The sequence below is a fragment of the Centropristis striata genome, chromosome 11, assembly GCF_030273125.1.
Source record: "Centropristis striata isolate RG_2023a ecotype Rhode Island chromosome 11, C.striata_1.0, whole genome shotgun sequence".
Classification (NCBI taxonomy): domain Eukaryota; kingdom Metazoa; phylum Chordata; class Actinopteri; order Perciformes; family Serranidae; genus Centropristis; species Centropristis striata.
In genome coordinates, this window is record NC_081527.1 from 27,314,940 (window position 1) to 27,333,697 (window position 18,758).

At 39.3% G+C, this 18,758-nt stretch overlaps 1 protein-coding gene and 1 pseudogene across 5 annotated transcripts in view; both read right to left on the bottom strand.

The window, feature by feature from the left end:
• Positions 1-344: 344 nt before the first annotated feature.
• Positions 345-515, bottom strand: LOC131981149 (U2 spliceosomal RNA; annotated as a pseudogene).
• Positions 516-1,620: 1,105 nt separating this feature from the next.
• mus81 (MUS81 structure-specific endonuclease subunit) overlaps positions 1,621-18,758 on the bottom strand; it is a 74,326-nt gene continuing 57,188 nt past the window's right edge. For all 5 annotated transcript variants that reach the window (XM_059343802.1, XM_059343801.1, XM_059343800.1 and 2 more), the window contains exons 13-17: positions 11,074-11,169; positions 10,512-10,640; positions 10,321-10,424; positions 5,104-5,187; positions 1,621-1,940 (exon numbers count right to left, since the gene is read on the bottom strand). In XM_059343802.1, the coding sequence (XP_059199785.1) occupies positions 1,874-1,940; positions 5,104-5,187; positions 10,321-10,424; positions 10,512-10,640; positions 11,074-11,169 (480 nt within the window). In that variant the 3' untranslated portion in view covers positions 1,621-1,873. The remainder of the gene's footprint in view (positions 1,941-5,103; positions 5,188-10,320; positions 10,425-10,511; positions 10,641-11,073; positions 11,170-18,758) is intronic.

Consider the following 18,758-nt stretch of genomic DNA (forward strand, 5'->3'; position numbering starts at 1 on the left):
GATACATTGCCGGTTAAGTTAACTAATGCCGTCTCAGTCACTAAAGTTATTAATTAATTTATATGCGTCCGATGATGATGTACTATGTGCAACTATGCCATTCAGAAAGTTTTCTTTATTGTGTTTACAGGGGCCGAAAGTCCGCTATTATCTGTTATTGTTATTTATAAATAACTGTTATTGTACTGTACTGTAAAATAAAAAGCTAAAAAAAATCACAGAACATATTTCCATTATGAATTATGCTCCGCTGCTTTTATGAAACTAAGTAGCGGCCAAATTCAGCCAGGATCGGTTAAATATTCAGGTTTAATCCACTTTGTGGCTTTTACTTGATAAATCGTGGAGATTCAACCTTAAAGCATCTTCTTCCATTTTCACAAATGTGTCAGAGTGCTGATGCCAAAGACACGTGAACTGATTTTGAAATTGCGGCGCTGAATTTATTTATTTATTTTTATTAAACTGATAAGAACAGATACTACACTTGATCTTAGCCAAAAGCCTGAATTTAAGCAGGACGTCCAATTATGCAATGACGCACAGCTGCACAATCCGAAGGCTGTCCCATTTATGCGTTACACCAGTGAAAGGTGACTCTTGACTCTCTCCGAAGGAAGGATCCTACCAAGGAAGGATCCTTGACATTGGGATACAGCCAATATGTGGTGTGTGTGAGTCTGAGTGTGTGTTTGTGTGCGTGCGTGTCTATGTGCGTGTGTGTGCATGTATGTGTATGCGTATGTACAGATGTGTATGTGGGGATGGGAGGGGTGTGTTTGTAATTTTTATTGTCTGTTTTTATTCTTATTTTTAGTAAATCACTTTGCGCTATATAAATAAAGTTTGATTTGATACTATAGCATGTAGTTTTTTGTCAAAAATTGTGAAATTTTAAAATGCATAAAAAGGCCAAAAATTTAATTTTTAAAGTCTGTTGATACATATTAGAACACAGTTTGTCCATAAATGACAGAAAAACACCATTTTATGGGAGGTCCAAAAATTTTTTGACCTTTTTTTTGTTTTGTACAATTTTTGGGCATCCCATAATATGGTGTTTTTATGTCATTTATGGACAAACTACGTTCTAATATGTATCAACAGACAATAATAAAGTTATTTTAAGCATTTTTAGGAATTTTAAGATTTGACCATTTTTGATACCTGGTTTTTGGACATCCCATAAAATGGTGTTTTTCAAAAATTACATCCAAAATTGTATTTTTGTAAAGGCCTCAAAACGCTATAAAATGGCCCCATTATATTGTTTTGATGCACTATACAATCTGTGCAAAAATGACAGAAAAACACCATAAATTAGGATGAAATATAATAATCAGGGTAGAGGTCGTCTTCTCAAAATTATTTTCCAACCATGAGCCTGACGTTTCACCACTTCAGTAGCACTTACACCAACCTTTCCAGTTTCTGTTTCCTATCAAACATATTGGCCTCTACTGATATCCGCGACTATCGACTCTTCTTCGGTGATTCAGAAAGAAAGCTTTTGTATTTTTTATATGATCAACAATCACCTGATACTCAACATAGAGCACTGACTTTAAATTCAATAACAGGATCTTGTGAAAAAGAACAAAATGCAAGCAAATATTGGAATATTATTCAAAATATTTTATTTGTGTATTAGGACATATTTGTGAAAAGTCCCAGTATGATACAAAAAAGAAAAATATAGCAGCAGGTTCACATTTACACAAACATGTAAATGACCATCCTGAACTTGATTCTATTCAAGTGGAGCAGGAACTGAAAATCAATGACTGAATGTTTTCACATTACGAGGAAGAAGAGCTCCAGTTTCATCAGTGTTGGAGGCAGAAAACATGAATGAATGAAACACTTTTATTATCTATGTTAACACTCCCTGAGAACAGTAGAGCTGATAAAGTGTTCTGCTCAGAGCTGGACCCACGTTTCTGAAAAACAAGGACACAAAACTAAGAATTTTCTTTTACTGTCATTAAGCAGCTCTTGTGAATTCTTTTATCCTATTATGCATATTTTCCTTCTCAGCTTATTCCATGTTTGTGGAAAGTCTTTACAGAACCCAAGTCAACTTTTAACTTTAAGTTAAAATATCAAACTGATGTTTTACACTGCTTGAGTTTTAATTTTTAATAAAAATAATCTGTTAGTAGTGAATTTTCCCTAAAATAAATAAGTAATGAATGAACCCTTTATTGTCATTACACAGAGTAACAGGTACAAGTACAACGAAATTGAGCCATCATCCCGTCCAGAACGTATAAAACACCCACAAACAATATGACAAAGGTAAACAGGACAAGAAGACAGGGTATGAAGTGTATGCATATCTGTATATGTGGAAGTTCGTGTGTGTAAGCCCGAGAATGGTTTAATTGGTGCCCTTTTCACAACAAGACTGTTTTTTCAACAGTAGGTTAATTAATTGAATATTTAAGATGTTTTCGCTGTACACAATACAAGGAGAATTGTGTGAAATAAAATACATTTAAAATGTTTTAACAATACAGATGAAAAAAAGACAAGATGAAATATAAATAAATCAAAATAATAAAATGTAACTAGGACTGCAAGCAGTACTGAACGGGCCCTCGCAGTACACGCGTGTCGGGGCATGCTGCCGTTGGGGTGTGTGCATTACAGGGGCGAGTCTATACCACCCCTATGAATTTCATTGCCTTAAGTCTTATGGTCTGGGTACAGTGGCACTTATTAAATTAAACTGCCGCCAGAGCGCCACCTAGGGGCCGATCAATAAAATGTTCAAGGGTTATCCTCAGGAGGGCATTGACAATAAGTATACCAAGTTTGGTGTTAATCCGACCAACCGATTTGGAGATATAAAATACTTCAATTTAAAGAGCGCCACCTCGTGGTCAGCGCCCAAAAATTTTGCAACAAGCCTCAGGGGCTCATGGGGAAGTAGTAACTTGAGTTTCATGTCATTCAAACACACCAATGTGGAGATAAGCAAAACACTTCGTATTTTGTGTTGATAATAGCGCCACATGCAGGAAGTTGTTATTTAATAACTTGAGAATTCTTTGGGTTATCAAAATTCTTTTTTTTACTTTTTGTCATGAGGGTCCATAGATGCTGTGTGCAAAGCAAAAAACGATGAAATTGCCTAGGAGCGAGTTCGAAAAAGTAGGTTTGCGGCATTTCGCGAATTTGCTAAAAAAAACGGTAGGCGAAAATGGACGTGGCCTATATCACGAGATTCAGCACAACTCAGTGAACGCGTGGATATAAGGTTTTTGAATGTGCGCTGAAGTATGTGGGAGTTATTAGCCAAAACGCTCTTTCCTTTATTATAGTGCCACCTAGTGGTGGGAGTTCAGGATGACAATAGATTATTACATTTTTCGCCAGGTGTGACTTATATTTAAAGTTTCATGAGCTTTGGGGTATGTTCAGGCAGTGAAAAATGCGATCATTTGGGAAGAAGAAAAAAAATAAAAATAATTTGAAATACAATAGGGACCTCGCAGGTCGTTGCCTGCTCGGGCCCTAATAATCATTCGAAATAAAATAGGGACCTTGCAGGTCGTTGCATGCTCGGGCCCTAATAAAAACTAGGCCTGCAAGCAGGACTGAACGGGACCGAGCAGAGTGGAGCCATCGGGGGAGGCCACGTCAGGCGCGGCGCTGTGGGCTCAGTCCCTATGCGTACCAAATGACGTGTCTCCTACTACTCTGCTCGGGGTAGGTGTAAAACATGTTACTTCCTGTATCCAGCGGGGGGCGCTATGACTGTGTGTGAATATTGACATGTGGGTGTGTTCAGGGCTGGACCCTCAACACGTGTGAGAAATTTGGGACAAATTTGGAGAATGTCTGGTCAAGTTATATAGTCTCGTGTGTTATGGCGAGACGGCATATTTTGCCGCTATGTCACAGCCACATAGTGTGACGGTGAGTAAAGGTCTTGATAAGTTTTGTTCCCAAAGGGCTTGTGATGGTTCTGACCAAGAGTGAAGTCAAAGGGATGAAATCTTTTGGATGAGTTCTTTAAAGTATGCAACATGGTCAATTAATGAAAGGGGGCGTGGATATAGCACAAGGGGCAGGGCTTTATGAAATGTTGTGATGTAGTGTCTTAACACTACATCATCCAAAAGATTTCATCCCTTTGACTTCACTCTTGGTCAGCCTGGACTCTGATGAAGCATGACAAATTTGGAGCAGATGGGACAAAGTATGTAAAAGTTATAAAGATCAGCAGTTTTGTGGCAAGACGCCATATTTTGCCACCATGCCACGGCCACATGGTGTGACAGTCGGTGAAGATTTGAATAACTTTTGATCCCAAAGTCCTTGTGATGGTATTGACCAAGTTAGAAGTCAATCGGGTGAAATCTGTAGGAGGAGTTCGTAAAAGTATGCGAGGTGGAAATGGGGAAAAACGATGAATGTTGCCATGTTCAAACCGAATTTTAATAATAAATAAAAATTTGAAATATAATAGGGACCTTGCAGGTCGTTGCCTGCTCGGGCCCTAATAATCATTGGAAATACAATAGGGACCTCGCAGGCCTGCTCGGGCCCTAATAATATTATTTAACCTTTGTGCCCTCCTTTGGAATTTTTGTACATTTTTCTTTTCTTTTTTTTCATTTGTTGATCATTTTGGCTGTGTTACAGCTTGAGGCATGAATTTTTGCAGGAACTTTTCTTTTTAGTAAAATTGTTGAAATCCATTGTCATTAATCCTTACATGTCTTTTATTCTCCATTGGTGCATTTACTACCCTCTCAAAAATGTTCATGCGCACTAAAACTGCTTTTAAATCCATCCAAACCATACATTAATATTTTTTTCTGATTTTTTAAAATAAACCTCTTAAATAACTTCAGACTTGTTCAAAACCACCAAACATTAAAACATTTTCAGAATTTTAACCCTTTATATGCCAGTTCTCTCGTGACCTTCGTGGCCAAAAATGCCTCATTGACATCCATTCTAACCACATTTTTTAATCTCACTTTCATTATGATATAACACCATCAATTCTGTAATGTCAGCATTTAATTTTGAAGATAATTAGTGAAATTTGACTTTTTTTTTTTTTTTTACATTTGATTGGTAACGTACCTTTTGAGCTTCCCGTATCGGATGGAAGAAACAAGTTTCTCCTTCTCTGCTTCACTTTCACATCTTTCATAGGCTGAGACCAGACTGAGAACGAAAGAGGAGGAGAGATGTTACTGAAGAAATAAATCATACTACATACCATCCTGTAGCTATATGGGTTCACAGCACATTGATCCATGTTATTAGGGCCAAGGGGGAATCGCACCGAGCACTACTGTTATACTGTGGATTTCTTCTTCTTCCTCTTCCAGACGCAATTTCGTCCCGCTACTAGTCCTACAACTTGAAGAGTTGCAGGACAAATTATATATCAAAACGTGCGGTTTGATCAGGATCGGTGTGCTATTACTTCTCTCTACAGAATACGAATTTTTCGCGATGTAAGTCACGAAAAACTGCCCAAAATTTTGCATTGAATTGAATGGGCCAGCCGGAAAAAAAATGAGCGAAAAAGAACAATAATTGGAGATTTTCAAACATCTACTTCTCCGGCACAATTTCACCTAGAGACTCCATTTAAACTTTAAACAGTAGACACAAGTCTTGTGTATCGGTGTATTAATCCACATGTATATATGTCATATAGTTTTTTTATCAATCCCTGTTCAATGACCATGATCATTTTTGGAGAAGATTATAATGGGTGTGTATTGCACGGAATGTTCGTGTCACAGTGTGTGACATCATCGCCAGAGTGTAGAGGGAGAGAAAAAATTGTGAAAAAATGAATTTGAAAACTGCGCTCCAAATTCCACTCTACAGAAATAATTTATACATAGAAACATAGGAAAATGTGTCTTCTCCCTCACAATCCTCTGGTAAAGCTGTCAGAGTTATAGTTTGGGCGTAGGATGCACAGATGTGCCACCAACACGCACCAACAGCCTCATTGGCGCCCATATTAAAAACGCAGGAAGATTTCTGAGCTGTCTGAGATTTAACAGTTTTTTTTAGATCGCTCTAACAAAGCTATTTTTTCATTTTTCTTAAAAAAAACATATGTTGATGTTCAGGAAGAACTCAGGACGCACAAACTGAAGTCGGATCAATGATAGGTATTATGGTTTTGCCAAAAATGCTTTCTGTTCGAGGCCAGAAATTCCACTCTGTCCACCTCTATTACGGAACATTGGCAGGTGTCAGTTAATTCTGTTGATTGCTTTGATCTGATTGCCTTTGATCTTTGATGTGATTACAGTTACAGATACACACACACACACACACACACACACACACACACATACATTTTGAGGTTGAAGGGCATAGGTTGCTGAATAAATAAATACTTGAAAAGGAATGCTTGTTGTAGGTGTGCTCCTTGTATATAATATAGTATCATCACATTACTAGTATTAATTGTTTGAAATCTCTGAATAATCTCATCATAGTGTACACACACCGGCAGTAGCCCCCGTGGCCCTTTCAGAGTTTCCCGAGAGGAAATTTTCTAGTTATATATATTATATATGGGCTCACAGCTCACTTTTCATATGCATGTTGTGAAGCTTTAAAAAGTAAAACCCACCCATTTTAGGATGTCCAAAAATGAAAAAAAAAAAAAAAACTATGTGTGTGTTGAAAAATGTCAAAAAGTTGTTGTTTTTTTTTTAAAAAAGGCCCCCAAATGCTTAACCCATTAAATAAAGCGCCTGGAAAGACTATGGGTTTGACCCCCTAAAACCTGAAGTTTTTCTGGAAATTCAACACCTACTAAATAATAGATTTTTCAGCCTCTGTAGCAGATAAAAATGAAATTCAAAAAGTATTTGAGAGCTTATACCCGTGGCTTTCATACAAATGTTACATTTGACTGAATAAAAAATCCTATGCATAATACTAATACATGCCCATTAGCAAGATGCAAACATGATATGACCACTGGAAGAACAAGACATAGTTCTCATTAGCCTACTCTAATAAAAAAAAAAAATCAAAATAATAATAATAAATTAATAATATTATTATCTCCAGATGGCCACAAATCTGTCTGTTCTTTGGTGAAAATATGTCGTCTAAAAACATATTCCTCATCCATAAATCCCGGTCGATTGGTTCCGAGGGTTCAAAGTCCGGATCAGCAACTAAATGATCGGCGCTGTTTTAATCAGATCTCTTCCGTCACTTACTGCTGAGCTCCTCCGCTATAGTCATCTTCCGTCATGATTTCAAAGTTCTGGAAAAGTCCGATGTTGCATTGCGACACTCCCGCATGTATTCTGATCATGTTCTGATGCATTACATTGGCCAAGAGACCGAAAATAGGTGGAAAAAAATACAAATACTACAAAATGACATATCCGCTGTCCCGGCCTTAATGGTAGAGTGACGCAACAGCGCTCCCGGCTTTAATGGTAGAAATGCGGTAATGCTTTCCCGGCGTCGATGGGTTAAAGTGGCCCATTTATAGTCTGTTGATACATTTCATAGTACAATATGTAAAAAAAAAAATAAAAAAAACACTATCATAGGATGTCCAAAACTTGACTAAAACCAACATACAAAATGCAGATTTTTGTCAAAAATGGTCAAATTTTTAAATGCCAAATATGACTTTATTATAGTTTGTTGATACATATTAGAGTATAGTTTGTCCATAAATTACATAAAAACTCATATTATGGGATGTCCAAAAATTGGACCAAAACTAAAAAGTCAGACTATAGTGTGTCGATGTTTGTCAAAAATGGTGAACATCGCTAAAAATTACTTTATTATAGTCTGTTGATTCATATTAGTTGTATAATTTGTCCAGAAATGACAGAAAAACTCATATTACAGAATGTCCAAAAATAAATAATAAATTAAAAAGACCAAACCATAGTATGTCGAAAAATAAATTAAAAAAAATATTTTTTTCCCTTTAAGACCCCAAAATGCTTTATATGGCCCCATTCAATAGTGTTGATACATTTTATAGCACAATCTGCCCTAAAGTTACAGAGAGTAATTTTTTAGGATGTCCGAAAATTGAAAAAAATTCCAAAGAAGTTTATAAAATTGTGACATGTATCAACAGACTATAATAAGACAATTTAAAGCATTTCAAGGTATTTCAAGTGTGTAATCTGTTCAAAGATGACAGAAAAAAACATCATTTAGGAAAAGAAAAAAACTTTTCAAAAAAATTGAAAAGGTCATACATTTTTAAAAAAATGCCTCGAAATGCTTGAAATGGTCCTAAAATATGTCAAAATGTAAAAAAAAAAAACCCATTATTTTAAAGGCCCCAAAGCTAATAATGGTCGATTACAGTCTTATAGTCTATTTCATAACAATATGTCCAAAAATGACAAAAAGCACCATGTTATAGGATTTCTATACTACATAAATACTTACTATAGTAGGAAAACATTTTCCAAAAAAGGTCATTACATTTTAAAGTGCCCTGAAATGCCTTGAATTGTTCTATTATAGTCTGTCAATATAAAACACCATATTTTAGGGTGTCCACATTTGAAGAAAAGAAAAAATGCCATACTATAGCATGGCAAAAAAACTGAAAAAAAGTCATTCATATTTCAATGTCCAACAGTTGGCTGACACTGGACACATAGGACTGATATCTACAGACAGTAATAATATAATAAATATAATAAATACAGCATGTTTTACCTGTGTGGAGTGGTGAACTCACAGGATTAATATCTAAAGACAGTAGAAATATAATAAATATAAGGTGTGTTTTACCTGTGTGAAGTGCTGTACTGATCCAGGATACAGGCAGTAATAATATAATAAATACAACTAGAAAATTTCCTGTGGGGAAATTCTGAAAGGGCCACGAGAGCTACTGCCGGTGTGTGTACACTATGATGAGATTCTTCAGAGATTTCAAACTATGCCCTTTAACCTCGAAATGTGTGTGTGTATGTGTGTGTGTGTCTGTGTGTGTGTGTGTGTGTGAGAAACATGTATCTGGAGGAGTGTGCGCGCTTATGCGCGCATTTGTGTGTGTGTGTGTGTTTGTGTGTGTGTGTGTAGCGAAAATCGCATAAAGTTACCTGTGTGTGTGTGTAATTAAAATCACATAAAGTTACCTGTGTGTGTGTGTGTGTGTGTGTAGCGAAAATCGCATAAAGTTACCTGTGTGCGTGTGTGTGCGTGTATGAAGCATGTGAATGCATGTGTGAGGAGTGTGCGCACTTTAGTGCATGTGTGTGTGTGTGTATCTGTAACTGTAATCACATCAAAGATCAAAGGCAATCAGATCAAAGCAATCAACAGAATTAACTGACACCTGTTAATGTTCCGAAAGAGTGACAGCAGCCAGAGGTGGACTGGAATTTCTGGGCTCGAACAGAAAGCATTTTTGGCAAAACCATAATACCTATCATTGATCCGACTTTACTTTGAGCATCCTGAATTCTTCCTGAACGTCTACATATGTTTTTTTTTTAAGAAAAATGAAAAAATAGCTTTGTTAGAGCGATCTAAAAAAACTGTTAAATTTCCCTTTTTTAAGAAATCTTCCTGCGTTTTTAATATGGGAGCCAATGAGGCAGTTGGTGCGTGTTGGTGGCGCATCTGTGCGTCCTACGCCCAAACTATAACTCTGACAGCTTCACCAGAGGATTGTGAGTGAGAAGACACATTTTTCTACGTTTCTATGTTTAAATTATTTCTGTAGAGTGGAATTTGCGGCCTGGAGCGCAGTTTTCAAATTTATTTTTTGACAATGTTTTCTCTCCCTCTACACTCTGAGCGATGCCATCACACACTGTGACACGAACATTCCGTGCAATACACACCCATTATAATCTCAGAATTTCTACAAAAATGATCATGGTCATTGAACAGGGATTGACAAAAAAAACTATACGGCCTATCGAAATGTGGAGTAATACACCAATACACATGACTTGTGTCTACTGTTTGAAGTTTAAATGGAGTCTCTAGCTGAAATTATGTCAGAGAAATTATTGTTCTTTTTCGCTCATTTTCTTTCGGCCGTCCCATTCATTTCAATGCAAAATTTTGGGCAGTTTTTAGCGACTTACGTCGCGAAAAATTCGTATTCTGTAGAGAAAAGTAATAGCACACCGATCCCGATCAAACCGCACGTTTTTATATATAATTTGTCCTGCAACTCTTCAAGTTGTAGGACTAGTAGCGGGACGAAATTGCGTCCGGAAGAGGAAGAAGAAGAAATCCACAGTATAACAGTAGTGCTTGGAGCGATAGCCCTGAGGCCCTAATATATAATATAACATGTTTTACCTGTGTGGTGTGCTGTACTGCTCCAGTATTGCTGCTGCTTTGTCTCCAGACAAACCACTGATCTGCATCAACTGTCTGGCAAACACTTCTTTGACTGTCTGACACTTGGAGACAGACAGGAACATTTAGTTCACTAACACACCACAGTCAAGGTTCTGGAAGGATTAAGTCCAAATAAAAGCTCTGGTCACCTTGTTCTTCATCGCTCCGTGGTTAAACTCTGCAAAAGAAATGAGAGAGCAGGAGGGGCTCCCTCTGTCCTCCTCAGTACCTCCTCCATCACCCTCCAGCTCTCTGGAGCGACAGCTCAGAGTACAGTTCTGAAACCAGGAGGAAAACAGATCAGAGCACAGTTCTGAAACCAGGATGAAAAAAGATTAGAATACAGTTCTGAAACCAGGAGGAAAACAGATCAGTGTACAGTTCTGAAACCAGGGGGAAAACAGATCAGAGTACAGTTCTGAAACCAGGATAAAACAGGTAAGTGTACAGTTCTGAAACCAGGAGGAAAACAGATCAAAGTACAGTTCTGAAACCAGGAGGAAAACAGATCAGTGTACAGTTCTGAAACCTGGAGGAAAACTGATCAGAGTACAGTTCTGAAACCAGGACAAAATAAATCAGAGTACAGTTCTGTAACCAGGAGGAAAAGCTTGAGTGTAAAGCACATGATGCAGGTCATGTGACTAGTAAGTAGCAGCCCAGTGCACCAGGTCCATCAGTGGAAAATAAAAAGTCCTCTGTGTGTTTCACCTGGTAAAGTTTAGTCAGGTGTCGCGTCATGAAGGTGAGGTAGGCTGCAGACTCCCTCACATCCTGGACTCTCTTCACAAAGAAGCCATCAACTACCTAACACACAAAAACAGACAAACCATCACAAACCGCTGACAATAACTGGTAATAGTACCAAGACTGAGTTCTTGTGTTTGTCTATAATGACTTTAGCTTGTTTAATCCTCTGGGGCTGGTATTTCAAAACTTGTAATCTGGATCAAAATAATCCGGTTATCAAAATCTTCTTTTTCTCAGTCATTGTTCAAGGTGATCCTGCTGCTTTATCTGAGTACCGTATTTTCCGGACTATAAGTCGCAGTTTTTTTCATAGTTTGGCCGGGGGTGCGACTTATACTCTGGAGCGACTTATGTGTGAAATTATTAACACATTATTACCGGTATATCATTTCACATGTTATTCACACTAAACCGCAAGAGGGCGCTCTAGGCCTGTGTTGATAATTTCAACATTGGCTGTAACCTTTAAAAAACAACTGAGAAGGGCTTAACAAAAATGGCACCGAAAAGAAAATGATATTCTGCAGATTACAAGCTGCAAGTAGTAAAATATGCAGCCGAAAACGGTAATCGAGCAGCAGAAAGAAAGTTTGGAGTTAGCGAGAAACTTGTAAGGGACTGGCGAAAAGCGGAGGTTACGCTAACTGAAATGAAAAAAACAAAAAAAGCCAACCGCGGGCTAAAAGCTAGGTGGCCACAGCTAGAGGAACGAGTTCGCACATGGGTGCTTGAACAACGTGCTGCCGGGAGAGGCATGTCAACAGTGCAGTTGCGTCTCCAAGCCCAAGTATTTGCCAAGGAGATGAATATAAATGACTTTGCAGGAGGACCTTCTTGGTGCTATCGTTTCATGCAACGCAATCGCCTCTCTATCAGAGCAAGGACAACGATGTCCCAAAAACTGCCAGCAGACTTCCAAGTCAAGGCCGACAGTTTCCGTGAGTTCATTGAGAGGCATGTAAGTGAGCACAACGTGACACCGGATCATATTATTAACATGGACGAGGTCCCCCTCACGTTTGACATTCCCATGGGCCGAAGTGTTGCAGAGAAAGGGCAAAAGACTGTGAATATAGTAACAACTGGTCATGAGAAATCACACTTCACAGTGGTGCTGGCATGTTGTGGAGATGGATCAAAATTGCCACCAATGGTCATTTTCAAACGAAAAACGATGCCAAAATCGAATCCCCCCCAGTTGTAGTCGCCGTGAATGAGAAAGGGTGGATGAATCAAGAAATGATGAACTTATGGCTTACAAAGTGCTACACTAAGCGTCCGGATGGCTTCTTTAGAGCACGCAAAGCTCTGCTTGTGATGGATAGCATGCGAGCGCACATCACGCCACAGTTCAAAAATAAATTAAAAATTTTCAACTCCATACCTGCCATCATCCCTGGAGGCTTAACCAAAATACTCCAGCCACTTGATATCTCCGTGAATAGGAGCTTTAAGGCAGTCCTGCGTAACCTGTGGGAGCAGTGGATGATGGATGGAGAGCACAGCTTCACGGCAACCGGGAGAATGCGCCGTGCGACTTTCCTGGAAGTCATTGGATGGATTGACAAAGCATGGGCTTCGGTGACAACCGAAACCATTCTGTCAGGATTCAGAAAGGCTGGAATAACTGGAACTGCAACTGACGATGAGTCTGACGTAAGCGACGGAGAAGATGAAGCGCCGCATCTTCTACCTCAGGAGTTAGCGGAGTTGTTTCAAAGTGACACCGAGGATGAAGATTTCATTGGATTTTAGTTATTTGGAGTGACACGGATGGTTTGGTAAACTTCTTAGCATGTTATTTATGCTATAATATTAATTAAGAATTAATATGTTATGTTAACATACCAGGCACGTTCTCAGTTATGTAACGTAAGCATACGGTACAATTATTCAGCCTGTTGTTGCCTCTATTCTATTTTTATTTTAAATTGCCTTTCAAGATGAAATGTCTGTTCTTGGTGTTGGATTTTATCAAATAAATTTCCCCCAAAAATGCAACTTATACTCCAGTGCGATTTATATATGGTTTTTTCTTCTTTATTATGCATTTTATGGCTGGTGCGACTTATACTCCGGAGCGACTTATAGTCCGGAAAATACGGTATCTCAAAATATTGGCAGGACGGATCACTGTGACGTTGATCTGGGCAGATCTGGATTTCCAAATCTCATCGTGTCACGCCTCCTGATGTAAACAGGTGGGACTACCTGACGAAAGGAGCAGGGAGCACGACTTTCACGTCAAAAGTGTAAGTTTACCGTAATCTAATGTGTAGCGGTTTTAAGACCATACGAACGACAACCAACATATCATGCAAGCCAACTTCTTAAATTGTCACCCAATTAAGACCAGGCCGTGCTAATGGTAGCTAACTCAGCTTCATTGATTTGTGTGTTAAGCAGCTAGCGAAGTAGCTGTATTTACCATTACGGAAACATAAAAAATTATTTTGTTTATTACTTTTTTTAAACTTAATTTTATGAAGTCATTCATTTTACAGTATACTTAGAAAGAAATAAAGGAAAAGAACAAGAAAAAAAAGGCACAGATGGAAAAAATATACATACGTATATATTATTATACAGGGAGAGAAGAATCATTGTAACAATGTGTACATTTCAAGAGGTAGGTCCAGGGTCATCCTTCATATCAAAACAGGACGGAAACATTCTCACACTAGTGCCAAACAACACTGAGAGAGCACATCAAATAGGACAGTAGGGGGCACTGTACTCAAGCAAAAAAGGAAAGAAAAAATGAAACAGAGCACATTATTAGTTGTTGTTAACTGCATCCTGTTCAAGATGAGCTGTCCATTTCCTGCAGAACGCAGAAAATTTGTCCATGCACAAATTTAAGGAAAAAGTCAGTTTTTCCATGTCATAAATTTATTTCACAATTGCAATCCACTCCTCTTTAGATGGGGACTCTTTCGATAGCCATCTTCTTGTAATAGCTTTTTTACTGGCTACCACCATTATTATTTTATTTTAGGGCCCGAGCAGGCAACGACCTGCGAGGTACCTATTGTATTTCAAATGATTATTAGGGCGCGAGCAGGCAACGACCTGAAAACTCCCCAAACTCGGAACAAAATTCAATCGTGTTGAAAATTATTAATATTTCATTGGTTTCAGCCCCTCACACAGGTTTGTCATACAGACATGAAATTTGGTACATACATGTATAATGGAAAGATGCACCAAAAAGTCTCAAGAAGCCATACCCTAAAACCATAGACTGTATATAAATAATGGACGTAGTCACCATGACGTCACCCATGGTTTTGTGGACTGCCCGTTGGAAGCCTCGAGTTCAGCGTTATACTCGTCGCCATCTTGTTTCCGATGCGCGGAGCAGACCATAATTGGACTGTGCCGGGGCGCGAGGGATCTGACGACACTGACTACACGCCTCTCTACACCGGCAACCCGACTGAGAGAAGCCGCTGCTAATTCATGTTAGCATTAATTGGAGCATTAACTGGGATGTTAGTTTTGGCTAGAAAAAAAACAAAAACAAAATGTATGTTACTGACCTGAGAAAACTGAGCAGCGACTCCTTGGAGTGTCTGTTAGTCCAACCAAACACTGAACAAGACATTTTTACTGAACAAAACGTCATTAAGTGAAAATACAGTGTGAAAGGGTCAAAGTTATGAGACCAAATCCGTAAACGTCCTCTTTTCTATCTATATAACATTGTATATAACTTTATTGACACGTTGCCGTGGATATGCATTGCTCTGCTTCTCTCCTGGTGACGGCTCGCCTTGTCAGTGACCTGTAGCCACGCCCCAAATCATACGATTCTTATCTTCTATTTTCTTCTAAATGGGGCCATTATTAAAACTATTGGCATCAAATTGTCTTGAAGGTGATTTTTTACTAGCGATTGAGACCATATTGTTGTCCTGAAAAATTTTTCTCAGGTAATAAATCAAGTCAGAAGTTTTCAAATTTTGCACTGAAATGAATGGGCAGATTCTTTTTGCAGCCAAACTTAGCACCCCCTACTGGAATCTTCGGTGGATTGCAGGCTTAAGGCACTTCCTGGTTTGCCTCCATGCTCAGACACGGAGATTGCCGCCTGCCTAAAACGTACAGGAAGTCGGCCATCTTGGATGGAATATGGAATTTTCGCCATTTCCACGCCGCATACTTTAACAAACTCCTCCTACAGATTTCCCCCAAATGACTTCAACATTGTCCAATCTGTCCCAAAGCTCACACGTGATGAGGGTCAAGCCCTGAACACACCCCACATGTCAATATTGACACACAGTCATAGCGCCCCCCACTGGCAACAGGATTTTACAAGTCTTACACCTAGCCCGAGCAGTAGGTTTCACGTAGAGACACGGAATTTGGTACACATATGACACACACACGCACCAAAAAGCCTCTTGGAGCCATGCCTCAAACCCAACAGGAAGATGGCCATCTTTAATCGAATACAGCGTTTTTTGCCATTTTCACACCGCATACTTTAACAAACCCCTCCTATAGATTTCCTCCGTTCCACTTCAGACTAGGTCAGTACCATCACAAGTCCTTTAGGATCAAAAGTTATTAAAAGCTTTGCTGACAGTCACACTATATGGGTATGACATGGCGGGAAAATATGGCGTCTTGCCATAACACACAAGACTGTATAACTTGACCATACATTGTCCAAACTGTCCCAACTTTATCACACTTGATGAGGGTCCAGCCCTGAACACACCCACATGTCAATATTGCCACAAAGTCATAGCGCCCCCTGCTGGCTACAGAAGTAACTGTATTACATCTACCATGAACACAGTAGTAGGAGACACGCAATTTGGTACACATAGGGACTGAGCCCACAGCGGCGCCCCCGGCGGCACAGGCCCTGGCGGCGCAGCCCCTGACGGCGCCACCCCCGATTGCGCCACCCCCGACTGCACCACCCCTCACTGCGCCACCCCCGACGGCTCCACTCTGCTCGGTCCCGTTGAGTCCTGTTTGAAGGCCTAGTTATTATTTTTCTCCCGAATAAATCGCCTTTTGGGGGGCTTTATCATATTCCAAAACTCACCATATTTGGAATATAACTCGATCTCCCGTGAAATCTATGTATTCTAGATGTCCCGGTAATGGACGTGGCAAAATGACTCACTAGCGCCCCCTAAATTTAATCCCTCACAGGTTTGTCGTAGACACACGAAATTTGGTACATATGTGCATCATGGGAAGACGCACCAAAAGGTCAGCAGAAGCCATATCCTAAAATGTACAGGAAGTCGGCCATCTTGTATCGAATATGGAATTTTCGCCATTTCCTCGCTGCATTCTTTAACGAACTCCTCCTACAGATTTCACCCAAATGACTTTAAACTTGATAAGTACCATCATAAGGCCTTTGGAAACAAAAGTTATCAAAAACTTTACTGACCGTCAAACTATGTGGGTGTGACATGGCGGCAAAATATGGCGCCTCGCCATAAAACACGAGACTGTATAACTTGACCATACATTGTCCAATCTGTCCCAAATTTCTCACACGTGATCAGGGTCAAGCCCTGAAAGCGTCCCCCATGTCACTATTGACACACAGTCATAGTGCCCCCCACTGGCAACAGGAAGTAACATGTTTTACACCTAGCCCGAGCAGTAGGAGTCATGACATTTGGTACACATATGAATCATGTGGACACGCACCAAAAAGTCTCAAGAACCCATACCCTAAAACGTACAGGAAGTCACCCATTTTTAATCGAAGATGGCATTTCCTGCAGTTTTTTGCCATTTCCACATCACATACTTTAACAAACTCCTCCTACAGATTTACCCAGTTGACTTCAAACTTGGCCAGTAGCATCACAAGGCCTTTGTATTTTATTTGGGATCAAAAGTTATTAAAAGCTTTACCGACTGTCACATTATGTGGGCGTGGCATGGCGGCAAAATATGCCGCCTCGCCAAGAAACACGAGATTATAACTTTTCCATACTTTGTCTGATCTGGTCCAAACTTCTCCGCTGCCCGAGCAGTAGGTTTCAGGTAGAGTCATGACATTTGGTACACATATGAATCATGTGTACACGCACCAAAAAGTCTCAAGAACCCATACCCTAAAACGTACAGGAAGTCGCCCATTTTCAATCAATCAATATGGCTTCTGACCATAAAACAACAGACTGTACACCTTGACCACACATTGTCCGATCCATCCCAAACTTCTTACACATGATGAGGGTCCAACACACCCACATGTCAATATTGACACACAGTCATAGCGCCCCCCGCTGGCAACAGGAAATACCATGTTTTACACCTAGTTATTATTAGGGACCGAGCACTGAAAGTTTGAGGACCCTATTGTAATTGATCCGTTTATTATTATTATTTTTTAAATGAATCGCCTTTTGGGGGCTTTATCATATTCAAAAACTCTTCATATTTGGAATATACATAAGTCTTTCGTGAAATTTACGTACTCTAGTGGTCCCAGTAATGGGCGTGGCAAAATGACTCAAAAGCGCCCCCTCGAAAGTCAAGAAAATTACGCCCCTCGCACAGGAATGTTGTAGAGATCATGAGGCCTTTGACATCTAATACAGGAAAGTGCGTTTTGGCTAGTAACTTCCCACATACTTTATTGCACATTCAAAAATCTTATAATCTTTGGAGTTATATAGGCCACGCCCATTTCCGCTTCCCGTTTTTTCTGCAAATTCGCAAAATTTTGCGGACTCCTCCTAGGCAATTTCATCGTTGAGCACCAAACTTTGCACACACCATCTATGGACCCTCTTGAAAAAAAAATGATTAAAAGAATTTTGATGTTCGAAAAAATACACAAGTTATTAAATAACAACTCAAAACAGGAAGTGTTGTATATCTCCATATTTATGTGTCTGAATGACATGAAACTCAGGTTACTACTTCCCCATGAACCCCTGAGACTGTTACCACTAGTAGGTGCTCTTTAAATCAAAGTATTTTATATCTCCACATCGGTTTGTTGGATTAACACAAAACTTGGCATTATTGTCAATGCCCTGCTGAGATTAGCACTTGAAGGTTTTATTCATCCGCCTCTAGGTTGCGCTCTGGTGGCAGTCTAATTTAATATTCGGCACCGTGCCCACACCATAACACTTAGGGCAATGAAATTCATAGGGGTGGTATAGACTGGCCCCTGTAACACACAAACCCCGACAGCAGCATGCCCCGACACACGTGTACTGTGAGGTCCCGTTCAGTACAGTCCTAGTTATTTTCTATTATTGTAAATGATTTCCCACTTGTGTGTGATAAAACTAGAACTGTTATGTATGCAGATGATTGTACAATATATTCAGCTGAAAGGTGCGCAGTAGGATTAAATAATAAGTTACAGCATGATTTAAGGTAAGTGGAGGAATGGGTGACTGAAAACAAATTGATATTGAACGTGGGAAAAACTAAATCTATTGTTATTGGGTCAAAATATATGCTGAGTGATTTACCTTCGCTGGTATTGGAAATTGATGACATTCCTGTTGAACAAGTTTACGATACTAAACTTTTAGGCATAATTGTTGATCAACACCTAGCATGGTGAAAACATTGATAATATTGTTAACAAAATGGGAAGAGGGGTCGTAATGGTAAAAAGAGTGTTAAAAATTATA